This window comes from Meleagris gallopavo, chromosome 3 (genome assembly GCF_000146605.3).
Source record: "Meleagris gallopavo isolate NT-WF06-2002-E0010 breed Aviagen turkey brand Nicholas breeding stock chromosome 3, Turkey_5.1, whole genome shotgun sequence".
In the NCBI taxonomy this organism is placed as follows: Eukaryota; Metazoa; Chordata; class Aves; order Galliformes; family Phasianidae; genus Meleagris; species Meleagris gallopavo.
In genome coordinates, this window is record NC_015013.2 from 8,261,195 (window position 1) to 8,275,746 (window position 14,552).

Sequence of the window (14,552 nt, forward strand, 5' to 3'; positions counted from 1 at the left end):
ATCCAGGAGAAGAGGCTAGCCCCCACCTGGCTACAACCTCCTCTCAGGTCACTGCGGAGAGAAATGAGGACTCTCCTGGATCTCCTCCAGACTGAACAATCCCAGTTCCCTCAGACATTCCCCCTAAGACTCCAGATCCTTCACAGCTTTGTTGCCCTTCTCTGAATGTGCTCCAGGGCCTCAAAATCTTTCTTGCAGTGAGGGGCCCAAAACTGAACACAGTACTTGAGATGTGGCCTCATCAGTGCTGAGACGAGAGAGATGATATGATCACTTCCTCGCTGCTGCTGGCAACACTAGTTCTGATACAAGCCAGGCTGCCTTCTCGGCCACCTGGAGACACTGCTGGCTTATGTTCAGCCAGCTGTTGACTAGCACTTCCAGATCATTTTCTTCCGCACAGCTTGCCAGCCACACTGCCCCAAGCCTGTAGTATTGCATGGGGTTGTTGTGAGCAAAATGCGGGAGCTGGCACTCAATGAACCTCATACAACTGGCCCGAGCCCATCAATCCATCGATGCATATGGTGAAGCAAATTAAATACAAGTAAACCGCCACCTATATTTATTTCACCTACAACTTCCAAGCTGATTTCATTTAAAAAAAAACAAAAAAAAAGTTTAATGAATCTTGCAATTCCTGGAATATATTGGACAATGTATGCAATGCAGGAAAAAAAGGAAACAACCCAAAAATCAGACATGCCTCCTTTAGTAACAAGACATGCCTGTGTAGTGCTCAACCCCTCACCTCCTCACACCACAGTTACTTACCAGGCTCTCCCTTGTCACCTGAACTCACTACACAACGCCCAGCATGCTGCCACACCACAACTTCTCTGGTGCCAGCCCTGTGCTCAGAGGAGGGGCAGCTCTGTTGTTTCTCATTGCTACCGGACCAGGAGGCTCAGCACCGTGATACAGTGACAGGGAGAATCCCAGTTGTGAGTAGCAGCAATTCAGTCAGTGAATACGTTTTGGTCCTTCAGCAGATTCAGAATTAACTCACTGATTTCAGCAGTTTGAGAGCTGCTCTCAGTTCCAACAGTTGTCTGCTGATGTTAAATGCACTCACACTACGCTCATCCAAAAATAGCAGCAGGAAAGCAGAACAAAGCACAGAACACGGAGAAGAGATCCAATAGCTTATGAATAGGTATTTACAACAGTGCTTCGAACGCCGTGCATCCCAAGCGCCTGCAGCACTGCTGGCTATGTCTCCACCAACACATACATGCACCACCACAGCAACAGTAACTACAGCTGCAGCTCTGAGGCACGCTGCCTTGGGATGCGACTCCAAACAAGTGATGTGCTGTAGGCACCCGAGAGTAAACAAGCAGGTGTCCTAATTCACTACTTTGAAATGCCATTTTCTGAAAGAGTTTATATAAAGAAATAAAAACCAATAGGTTTCAGTTACAGTTTGACTTTCAACCTTACAAGCAGGCCATCTCCTGGCAATAATTATTTATGAACTGGACAGTTTGTCTAGCTCCTCAGGGGTCTCTCACATAGCAGCGGGGGCAGAGTGATGGCAGAAATACTCAGAAACAAGGCGTTACCAGAAAACACGGTTCTGGTTTCTGTAATTGAGTTGATTTCAATCCAAGAGGCTTAAGTAAATCCCACTGTACAACAAGGGATGTATTAAAAAAAGAAAAAAAAAACAGAAGGGCTACACACTGACATGAACCCTTCACAGATGTGAAAAGCACAACCTGACAGGAGAGCCAATTTCTACTTCCCTACACACACACCTCTAAAAGCATCAAGGCCAACTTAGATTTTTTTTATTTTGCTTCCCATTTCAAAGCTCAAGCTCTTAAAACATACAAATCAGTAAGTCCTCAAAAAGAAAGCCTGCACCTGAGGGTGAAGTTCAGCGAGAAGCAGCACTTCCCACCACCGCTGACAGAACTCAGGCTCCCTCCATCCCCCACGTTACCCAGTGCCAGCTCTGGCACAGCAGGCTGTTCTCCTTACTAGCTGAATTTGTTAATCTGGCAAAAAGCACATGTTTCTCTGCTGGACTAATGAGCTCAGCTGGCGCAGTGCAACAAAAATGGCTCAGGAGAAAGAGAAAGATCGGGCAGCAGGACAAGAGAAAGAAGCAGCAAGACTTCTCCCTTCCTCTGACCAAATATGCACAGATACTCAGTCATGTAACATCCATAATAGGGCTGCATCGAACTGACTCAGCCAAAATTTCACCTACGCCTTGCAACAGCTCACCATTTGGTTACAGTGGTGCTAGTGCAAAAGCAAGGATAGAAATGGAGACGTGACATGGTTGTCTCCTGCAGCAGCACAGACACAGACCAGCTCCGAACTAGCTGTGCTCTTTTCCTTTAGGGAGTGGTTTCAGTCTGGATGTAGGACAGCAAAGTTTGATATTTCATTTAGAAGACAATAAAACTTATGACTTAATAAGAACAATATGTTACAGGAATGTCATCAATTATATGACAGTGGAAAAAAACAACTGTTTTATTTCAGGAAACTGGACTAGTACAAATTTATTTCCAAAGACCACGAAGAAAGTTATGCCTCCAGATGCAAGTACTTCCTTCTTACTGTGTGAAATGAGCCTTTCTCAGCCTAGCTCTAGGATGAACATCCAGAGACACTAGAGCTGTTCTGCATTCTGGCACTGCCTGCACGTTTCCACGAGGAAGACAACAGCCCATCATTACTGTTTCCATCCAAGTGCAAAAAGCCAGCGTGTGCTCCTGTAGGTAAACCAGCATCTAACCCACTTAACCCCCAGGTTAAATCCTAGTGACACCAAACAGTTTTATCTCAAGTTTAGTCCACGCTTACAGCCACATTTTCAAAAGAGGGAGCAATGTAAGGACACCTCCCTTCTTGGTACCAGCACTGCGCGAGGCTCCAGCCAATCCTCAGCAGAAATCAAGAGATGGTGCTGCAAATTATGAAGTGCATATGGAGTGGTAGACACTGAGACCTATCAGCATCAAAAACAAAAATTAGGACTAAGGAGACAACCTGCACTTACAACTTCATGAGCTGTTTTGAACTAATTCATTTTCAATCTAAGAATCTAAGAAAGAATCTAAGGCTATCAGTATATTTTTTATTGAAAGACTGCTGCACAATGCGGTGTGTCTGCAGCACAGCTGCGAGGGCCCTAATTTTACCAACCAAAACTCAGCTCAGATTTCTTTTTCTTTTCCTGTAAGGGTACCCCTACAGTCTAAACTATTTTTATTCAACATCTAAAACAACGCATGGTACCAGGGTAGCAAACTCTCACAACCACACAGATACACAGTCTAAATGGTCCAAAGTTAAAATTATCAAAAAATACACTTCCCAAAGCAGCAGATGGTCTTTACAAGGCCACTAGTACAAGCTATGAGATTTAGCAAGATGTATAACAAACATTTATATTTAGGATTTAAATAGAGCTTAGGCATAAAATCTTATCTGTGGATATTCTCTGTACAATAAGACACGATTCATTACAGTATTTCAACATGATCAAAGATATCTGCCAAAAGAAATGGCAACCTTTCTGTTCCTCCCCCTTCACAGGAAATAAGTCTATGCATACAAATGTATGCTTTCCACATATCACATCACATCCTATGCATCTGCTACCTCTGATAATATATTTGACTCCCAGCAATTAATTAAACAATATTTTCACTGCCACTTTGCCTAAACGCACCCACGAGCTACAGCTCTGAGCAGAGAGGACACGTTATGTGGGTAAACTACGAGCAAGAGCAGGCCAAATCCCACAGCAGCTTCTGAAGCAATGGTTAAATGCCATTCAGGGGCAACTCACAGCTTGCTGATGTTCATCTCCAAGTCCAATGTTTTCTAGTGCAGACGTTACAGATAACTTGAAGAGCTTCCAGTCACTCCAGAGTAAATCATAAATTCATAACAAGAAGACTGGAACTACATTTTTTCATTATGTGTGGTGTTAATAAAAGATGGCCAACTACCCTTACGCACCCTCTGAACAACTAGTGATCTACAAACTGAGCTGATCATAGCATACGTTGGTGGGCACACAAAATCTATCAGGCCAATCCCGTTAAACACGGCATCTTTTTTTCTTATACACCAGCTTGACCTTGCAAGTTAAAACTAAGTAATCAAAGAATCACCTTTAGTTATTCTCTGCCCTCACCTGAAAGTCAGCAAAGCTCTAAGCCTTCTTACTTTGGAAGCATCACGCATCAGTGCTGTTTAGTATGTGCAAGTTAGATCTCACAATTCAACTAAGTCAGCAGAACCCGCAATTAAACAGGGCAGGAGTTTTTAAAATTGTACTACATTTGATCCTGCTGCACACATTTCTGACCAGGTTTAAGACAAACTAAAATGCTGACTCAGACACAGCTGCTTTAGCTGCAGCTATGGTTATATTCTTTGACATTTTAAGCTAATATTCTGAAACGGCAAAGCCAACACAGGTTCACCTCTGCTGCAGGGCCGTAATCTCCAGCAAATAGGGGCAGCAACATATTTCTGGCCATGTGCCTTCTCCACAGTTCATCTGACAGAATCAAGAGCATCTCGCAATGGATCTCTAAATACCTTTCTCTTACCACTAATACAAAAAAAAAGATTGTCACTGCACAGAGATCTATTCAGTGGCTCTAAATAATAGTATACAATTCTATAAACCTGTATATAGTCTACAGCTCTGCATACTAAGTTTATTAACAACTCATTAAGGCTGACATTACAGCAGTTGTGACGTTAGAATGACCACGTGCCTGGTGCAGATGAACAGTTCAAATCTTTGGTTGGTCTTGGAGGCAACCAGAGGTAGAGCACTAAGAGGGGAAGGAACCACGAGACCCAGTGCGTGCAGAAAAGAGTTAGACTCAAAACAGACTACAGCTTCAAAGCAAAGTCAGCTATTTTTTCAGGACACACTTGCACAACTCCTCCCAAAAAGCAGAGCTATGGAGACAGTAATAAACAACTTTACCAAGGAGAAAGAAAATTTTCTGCTGGCACAGGTATTTGCAAAGCAAGCACGTGTGTTAAAACTGTAGCTTTAAGCTTAGCGCGAGAGGTATAAATGTTAACACACACATTTTTTCCACAACAATAGAGATTATCAGGAGCTTATGCTTACTTTAAAAAAAGATGGAGATCACAACCATGCCAAGCACACATACAGACACTATAATTAAATGCAAAGTGCAATTATAAGATGAGTTACAGAATCTCAAAAGGAACTGCCGCCCTGAAAACGTCAGCAGTACTGCCCCAACACAACAGCTTCAGTGCTGTGCTATTTCCTAGACAGCGGAAAAATAACTTCAAGTCCTCTCTTGTCAAAAGAAAGGGGATGTATCTATAATCTCTCCAATAACAACAAAGAAAAGCAAACATCAGAGTTGAGAGGATCTTTTTATTAATAAGCATTTTTGTAAAGCAATCTAGAATACCACAATGACAAATACTGTATCAGCAAGTTGCAAAATGCCTTATGCTTCAGGCAGTCAAACAAGCTAGTTCCTACTCGCCTTGGCCCCATTTTCAGATGACCCATCTGCCTTGGCTTGAAAGGGCTCAGGGTAATCTTCCAGTCCCTTTCACTAACAGAGGTGAGGGAGTAAGAAGCTGAAGTGTGTGAGTAACACCAGCTGTGAGTAACACCAGCTTCAAGTGCCTCAACTGTTAGCAAAATTAACATCTCTTTAGCTTCAAAAATGAACATAAATCATGTCTTTGATTCAACATCGAAACAGGTAAAGAAGGCCTGGGCAAAAGGAGAAAGTAAGTCCAGGCTTTAATGCAGAACTATTTGGAAAAAAAAACAAACAGAACATAGTGGCATGAATGGGAGATGCACGGCACAAGACATTGGTACAAACACCCAAATTCAGGAGAGTTGCTCATGAAGCTAAATAGATGAATTACTAAATAGTAGTAGTAGTAAGAAAATCTACCTAATAGCTAAAATTCTTCATTAGAAAAACATTACAGACACTGAATAATTCTTCAGTCTCAGATGTGCATATTATGTTACAAAAAGCACAAAGGAGAGTTTTTATCACGTTGTCTTTGAAGAACACACCAAAGGTGTGTATTGGGGGATGCATTCAATCATGCTTCTATAAATACCACTGTTCAACAGTTCCTAATTGTACAATCACTTCTCAATTAATACTGGAAAAAAACCATGGCAAACTATATTGCACGACCTATCATTAAAAATACAGAAGATACTTTAAAAAATGATTTGGAAATTGCAACCCTACAGAAGTCACTTCAGCGGTGCTCTTCTTGAGGGCAACCCTGCAATTTACTTTAGATAACATGCCAGAGCATGATGGAAGTGTTATTTCTTTCCTCAAAAAGCAGCACTGCCCTTAAGACACTTCCCTCAACAAAAAGGACTGTGCACCTGAATTGGCATTTATGCTGAAACCACACCTGCATGGTCCAACAGCAGCAATGCCAGAGGCTGCACAGCACCACAGGTTATCTTGTCCAACTCAGAGAAAGGACAGGAAGAGCAGGCTGCCAAGCCAAGGGCTGCGTCCAGCAGGGCTTCAAGCATCTCCAAGGATGGAAACCTCTCTGAGAAGTTCTTCCGACAGGTCTTCTCTTGCAGATAAAAGACTATGCTACAATGAAAAAGAATGCCCCATTTTGAAACTTAAATTCATTGCCTCTTTACCTACTGCTTTGACCATCCAGAAATGGCAAAAGGAACATTTTTCCACCTTTCCTATACACTCCATAGGCATTTGCTGACAACAGGTCTCCCCTTCACCTCCCCTTCTTAAGGTGAACACGTCTAGCTCTCTCAGTCTCTCCTTGTTCTGTGTGCCCCAATCTTAGCCATCTTGCTGGCTCTCAGCTAGATTCACCCCAGGACATCAATGTCTGTGTGTGTGTGTGTGTGTGTCCGTGTGTGTGTGTGTCCGTCCGTCCAGCTTTGGCAACTCCAGTACGTCAATGTCTGTGTGTGTGTCCGTCCGTCCGTCCAGCTTTGGCAACTCCAGTACGTCAATGTCTGTGTGTGTGTGCGTGCGTGTTTGTGTGTCCAGCTTTGGCAACTCCAATACACAACACTCCTGGATGTGCAGTACAGAGGGGAACAACCACCTCCCCCAGCCTCCTGCCCACAAACTTACTAATACTGCCCAGCACACAGTTGGCCTCCCCTGCCCCAAGCGCATGCTGCTGACACAGGTCCAACTTGTAGTCCAGCAGCTTTGGGGAGTTGTCTTGTTCCAGATGAAGGACTTTTTTGCTTTTGTCATAGAATCATAGAATCATTGAGGTTGGAAAACATCTTCAATATATCATCAAGCTGAATATACATATGCCTGTTGGGCCTGACTGGACTCACTTGAGTACTGAGGAGTTGGCTCAACAACTTACCAAACATCACAGGAGTCTGGGGAAGTCTCCACTGAGTGGAAGCTAGCCAACCTCATACCCAGCTACAAAAAGGGCATGAGCCAAGACCCAGGAAACTACAGACTTGTTAATCTGACATAAGTGCCTGGAAAAGTTAGAGAGATTATCCTAGGGAATATAGAAGGCATTTAAAGATCAGGTGTAGTTACTGTGGGTTCATCAAGGGAACGTCCTGCCTTAGTAATCCGACCTCCTTCTAGGATAAGGTCACCCGCTCGGTGGATGCAGGGAAGGCTGTAGATGCCTTGTAGTCTTTCTGGATTTCAGTAAGGCCTTTGATAGCATTCTTCACATCACACTTCTGGAAAGACTGTCCAATAGTGAGGTAAACAGGTTCACACTGCACTGGAGGATGAACTGGCAGAACAGCAGAGTTCAAAGGGTTGTAGTGAGTGGGGTTACACCTGGCTGGCAGGTGGTTACCAGTAGTGTTCCCCAGGGCTCAATTCTAGGGCCAGACCTATTCAACATTTACATCAGCTATCTGGATGGGGGACTGGACTGCATCCTTAGCAAGACTGCCAATGACAGTAAGCTTGGAGGTGCTGCTGGTTCCCTGGAGGGACGAGAAGCCTTGAAGTGGGATCAAGACAGGCAGGAGCCTCTCTCAGTCATCAGCAACGGTATGAAGTCGAACAAATGCAAGTGCTGCACCTAGGACAGAGCAATGCCAGACATGAGCAAAGACTGGAAGAGAAGTGGCTGGAGAGCAGCTCAGCAAAGAGGGACCTGGAAGTGCAGGTGACAGCAGGTTTAGCATGAGCTGCAGTGTCTGGTAGCCGGGGGGCAAAGTGCATTTTGGGGTGCATTAAGCACAGTACAGCCAGCTGGTCAAGAGGTGCATCTCCTGCTGCACTTAGTGTTGGTGCAGCCTCACCTTGAATACTATGTGCAGTTCTAAGCTCCACAGTATACAATATATATTTAAAAACCTGAATGCATCCAGAGGAGGAAAACAGCAAAAACAGGCTTCCTACATTGGTGGTTGATGTCCCACAACTGCCAGTGTTCAAGAAGAATTTGGATAGTGTTCTCAATAACATGCTTTAAATCAAAACATCAACCTGATCTACTAAGACTTATCACTAAACCACGTCCTTAGTACAACATTCACACATCTCTAACATACCTCCAGGGACAGTGAATCCAACACTTCCCTGGACAGCCCATTTCAGTGTTTGATCATTCCCCCATGAAGAAATTCTTCACAATACCCAATCTAGGCCTCCCCCATGCTATCACTTACATCCTACTACTTGTCACCTGAGAAAAGATGCTGGAACCCTCCTTGCTACAGCCTTCTGTCATATAGTTGTAGAGAGCAATGACATCTCCCCTCAGCCTCCTCTTCTCAACACTGAACAGCCCTAATTCCCTCAAAAAGACATATTTTCTAGTCTCTTCACAAGCTTCACTACTCTTTCCTGGATGCACTCGAGCAACTTTATTTCCTTTTGGTAGTGAGAGGCCCAAAATTGAACTGCATCCAGATGTGGAGACATGAACCTGTTCAAGCACATCCAGAGAATGGTCACAAAAATCTGAGGACAGGCTGAGAGAGTTGAGGATGTTCAGCCTCTCTTCAGAGGGTCATGATAGCAGCCTTTCAGGAGGGCTGTAAGAAAAAAGGAGACAGACTCTTTAGCAGGGACTGTTGTGATAGGATATGGGGAAATGGTCTCACACTAAAAGAGGGAAGATTTTGACTGGATATAAGGAAGACATTTTTCTCAATAAAGGTAATGAAGCACTGGAACAGGCTGCCCATGGAGGTGATCAATGACCCAGCCCTGGAGACACCCAAGGTCAGGCTGGACGGGGCTCTGGGCAACCTGATGTAGCTGTAGGTGTCCCTGTTCATTGCAGGGGAGTTGGACTAGTGACCCTTAAAGGTCCTTTCCAACTTAAACAATTCTATCACTGTCTGATTTGACATGTGCATCACTAACATTGCATACAGAGGGACAATTCCTTCCCCAGTCCTGCTGGCTGCACTATTTCTGACACAGACCAGGATGCCATTGGTGTCCTTGGCCACTTGGGCACACTGACGGCTCACGTTCAGCTGGCTGCTGACTAACACCTCCAGCTCCTTTTCTGCTGGACAGCTTTACAGCCACCCTTCCCCAGCCTGTACCGCTGCATGGAGCTGTTATGCCCCAACAACACGAGGTTCCTGCCAGCCCATTACTGTCAAGAAACCCCAACACCTTGCCTTTCAGCATTTGGAGGTTCCTTAAGTTTGTTATCATCCAAGAACCCAGAGGGAGTGCTGCCCTTCTCTCATCCCTGCTGCTTACTAAAGACATAAAACAGAGTTAGTCCAAATATCAACCCCCCAGGAGACTCTTAACAATTGGCTGTCAGTGTCTCTCAGTACCACCCATCACAACCCTTTAAGGCCAATGGTCCAGTTAGTCTTCCAACCACTTGGCAGTCTACTTGATGAGCACGTATTTCACCAATTTGTCTACAAGAATAATACAGAAGACCATGCTGAGAGACTTGCTGATCTCCAGGTGAGCCACGCTGACTGAGCCAGACATCCAACCTGCTTGTGTTAAATTTGTTACACAATGCTGCGGTAGTGTTCATGCTGATCCGAAATAGCTCTGCTCAAACTTTTTCAGGTAAGCAGAAGAAATTTGGTACTCTATCCTCAGTCTTCTGAATCAGCAGCTCAGTTCCTGCACAGCAGGGAAGCAAGAACCAATGCTAATTACTGACTGGAGGAATAAATAACGCAGAGGAAATGACGAGCTGCTGGCAAACGAAGGCAATGTCAGCGTCCCAGCTCAGGGACAATTCTTTCATCTAGTTCAAAATCTTCTGTCTGAAGACACTGCTCACTAATACTGCTCTTCCCCAAGGCTGTCGTGAAAACACTTTGCAAGACAGAAACCAAAATATTCATAAAATGGGACAGCAATGAGAGTCTACTGTTTGCTGTACCACTGACAGCACTGCTAGCTTAAGTGAAGGGAAACTGTCTGCATCTCAGCTAAGGTCTTCCCAACCAGGATACATAATTTGCTTGTGATGCCAGTCCAAAGCCAAGTAATGTATTTAAACATCTGTTTTGCTAATACAATTTGATATTGCTGGAACAGAGGCAAAACATCATTTAAGGATGACATTCTAAACATTTCTTAAAGTTTACAAACATTTAGCATTTAGCCCAAGGTGCTAACCAACTACTAAATCAAAACTAGCAGAGAGAGACATCAGGTATAAACACAACCACCTAAGCACACTTTGAGGTATAATCCTATCGATAAGAATTAAACCAATAGTCATACTTGCTTAGTTCCATATGGACATTCTTCATAGATTAAAGATTTTTCTAGATTAATACTTTGCTTCCTAAGATTCACGAAACAAGAACTAATTTACATTACTCAACAGGATATTCTAGGAACTCTTTGCATGAATTTCAAGATTTCACCCCCAAATAAACCCAGCAATTTATAAAACTCCAGCCCACGCCTGCAGGCACTGCAGACCAAGAAAATCCCAGGCATAAATCAAGTACGAGTTTATAACTGGCCCGTCTTCATTACACAATCAGGTGATAATGTAATGATTCAGGCATTGCTGCACACAGTTTAGATTCCTGATCCCATAACTACTCTGTCCTTACGTGACATCACACGTGACTCTAAACCTCACCCATCCAAGCAGAGGTGCTTCACGATTGGGACCCGCAGAAAATGCACCTCCCCCCTCTTTCTGATATCATCGCAAGGACGCCACAATCACACTATTCACAAACATGTAGAACTTCTGCTGGTTTCTCTAGAAATCTCTTTCTAGATGAAAGCATCTAGATTGCTTTGTTTTATACCAGGGTAGCATCGCTGTGAATACAAACTAGAACATATGTATATGTTTGAGAAAAAGTAAAAACCACCTGATGTTTCAGTCTAGAAATATGATGGCCAGTTACCAAAAACCTCTAATTTGAAGCTTAGCATAAGCAAACAGATTTATTGGAAGGTTAAAAAAGGCTTCTCAAGTATAACTGATTATGTTTTTCTCATGCCTGAATCTTCTTTTTAGAGTCCAGGAGAATCCAAGTTCTCTGACATTTTCACTTGAATGATTGATTAGCAAATAAATAATAACCCCAAAGGTTATTTGAGTCTCTTCTCCTATGATGACAATTTTGAATCTCTGAAGCTTACCTCTACCTGGAACAGAATGGCACCATTCCAGGCTAATCGGTACACATACACAAAAAAGCAAAGCTAAACATAAAGCTAACAATAAGAACACAGAGATATAATAAAGAAGCTGTTTAATAACTTAATAATGTCAACAGTCATCCCATTAACATACCCACCCTAGTAATTGCAGTCATCAGCCTACCTAAATGACCAGGACAACCCAGCATTTAAAGCACTTCTGGCCACGTCCGGAAGATGAAACTCACGCCAGGCACAACAGCTCCCTTGTCCAACCACACTTAGCTCTCAGAGCACAGACATGACTTTAAGCCAACTGTCCAAACACTTTATGTAGAGCAGGAGAATGGAAGTCTCAGCACAAGACAGCTGAGTGAACAGGTAGCATGCCAAGTGTGGTATTACCTAAAGTCAACACAATCAGCATGGAGCTGTCATCATTCAGCCATTAGGGAAACCCAGTCGCTGGGAGGGACTCCTAAATTCTACCTCCAGAATGCCTAACCAGGAATACAGAAGGGCCTTTTGTCTCTGAGGACTGCCAACCTAGAATCCTTCACAGTGGGCGAGTCTGTACTACCTTTACTTAGCAGTGCTGCTACTTTTTGCTTGTTTGTTTGATAACACAGCTACTGAGGGTGCCCTCTGTTGTAAGGTAGGATGGCAATCCTGGAGGGAAAGCACCATGACCTAAGTTCCTTCACTAGTGGGGCAATCATTATCCATATCTCCATCTCCCAGAACAGCACACAAACTGCAAGTCACCAAGTGTTCTTCTCCAGGCAGCATCTGTTCACCTCTCCTATCATGGTTGGTTTTAAAAAAGCACTAGACTTGAAAACAAACAAGCAAATAAAACATAATGAAGCATGGCTCTAAAGATTAATCATCAAGCACACAGGCAGGAAATAACAGGCTTCGGACGCTTGCTGCAGGAACATCTAATGTAAAACAAGTTTTGAAACCATGGACCAGAGCCTGCACACCTCCATTCTTGGAGGGCAGCATTTTCTTATATATCCTCTTTCTGGCTCAGTGAATCATGCTTTCTTTTTCTGGATAGCAGCACAGCTTCAACCAAGAGAACTGAGGATAACACTCAGCTTGACGACTGGGATATCTGCCTGGAAAGTGGAAGATGTAGGTTGATTGCTTCAGGCAAAAAAGGAAACTGAAGCAGGGTCTACCACATTCTGAACAAATGCTTTAACTAATAGTTTTTTAAAAGCATCAGCACCTCCTCTTGCAAATGCCTTCCAAAGCTGTCACTGTATTTTATAGAAGAGCGACTGCAGCATATATTGGAGATGATTGGAGAATTCCCACCTGACAAAAATCCCCAGGAACTACAATCAAAGAACACCACCCAGAAAGCAGGATGAACTAGGCATCTCACTAATCATCCCTCGTACAAGTGGGAAAAAATCATCAATTCGATTTCCCAGAAATTCAAAGCTGTCAGCTATGCTGCCCACAGTGCCCAGGCACCCTCTGAGCTTGATGGTATGAGACTGAGGGTTTTCAGGGCCACAATTTTGACCACGAGCATCTCAACCAGGTTTACTCTCAGTGAATCTACTCAATGATAAAAGTTGGAGGGGGGAAGATCAGAATCAGAGGTGTAATTTCAAGATAAAATCACACCATTGCTCTCAGGTCCTCCCAAACTCATCTCTGAGACCAATAAATCTGGAAAGCGAATGTTATATTGAAAACAGGAACATACGTTCATTAATTTCAACTTCAACTCCGTTTTCAGTTAGCTATCTACCCAGAACTCATTCTTTTATGTAATACAACTTTACACAATTCATACAGTTAAAAAGCTATGCACTATGATAAGCACACCTCTCAGTCTGCCATTTACTAACTGTCTACACTTTTCCCCTCTGACAAGCTGCTGTTGTTCTGCCCTACACGTTGGCTCTGCAGCACCCACTACCAGGGCAAAATCCACAGACATAGGATCAAAGAATCACAAAATCATAGAATGACTTGGGTTGAAAGGACAGAATCACAGAATGGCCAGGGTTGGAAGGGACCTCAAGGATCATGAATCTCCAACCCCCTGCCACGTGTAGGGCCACCAACCACCCATTTAATACCAGACCAGGCTGCCCAGGGCCCTATCTAATCTGGCCTTGAATACCTCCAGGGACGGGGCATCCACAACCTCTCTGGGCAGCTGTTCCAGCACCTCACCACTCTCCCTGAGAGAGAGAAAGAGAGAACTTTCCCCTGATATCCAATCTAAATCTTCCCTCTCTCAACTTTCCAGGGCCACAACGCTCATCCAGTTCCAATCCCCTGCTATGTGCAAGGTCGCCAACCACCAGGCCAGGCTGCCCAGAGCCACATCCAGCCTGGTCTTGAATGCCTCCAGAGGTGGGGCATCCACAACCTCCCTGAGCAACCTCATCCAGTGTGTCATCACCTTCTGAGTGAAAAACTTCCTCCTAACATCTAACCGAAAACCTCCCCTGTCTCAGTTTAAAACCATCGTCCCTTGTCCTATCACTATCCAGCCTCATAAACAGCCGTTAAACATCCATCCCCCAGCACACTGTGCTGCCTAAACAAACCTGCTGAGAAACGCCTCGAGACATCAGACAATAGCAGGGCTAGAAAACCATCTCTGCTGATTACTTTAAACGCAACCGTGAAGCTTATCAGTTATCGACGCAGTATCAGCGCAGGAAATTCACGACAACTTGAACGCTCGTTCACTAAGAGCTTTCAGCACTCTGTCAGCGCGGCGACGCTCCTCACAAAGTGCCGGCAGCCTCACGTGGACAACGTCGCTCAGTCAACGGAGCGTGCGAGACTCAGCGCTCCTCCAAAGCTCCGGACGCGGCTCAGGCAGCAGCACACGCGGGACGCGCCCCGACTTCCGCGCCCGGCACGCAGCGCCGTCGCTCGCGTTCCTATTGGAACAGACGC

General features: G+C 44.2%; 1 protein-coding gene across 2 annotated transcripts in view; it reads right to left on the reverse strand.

Annotated features, from left to right (window-relative positions):
• NUP153 (nucleoporin 153) overlaps positions 1-14,233 on the reverse strand; it is a 45,932-nt gene extending 31,699 nt beyond the window's left edge. For both annotated transcript variants that reach the window (XM_010708337.3, XM_010708335.3), the window contains exon 1: positions 14,195-14,233. In XM_010708337.3, coding sequence (XP_010706639.1) covers positions 14,195-14,218 — 24 coding nt within the window. In that variant the 5' untranslated portion in view covers positions 14,219-14,233. The remainder of the gene's footprint in view (positions 1-14,194) is intronic.
• Positions 14,234-14,552: the final 319 nt, after the last annotated feature.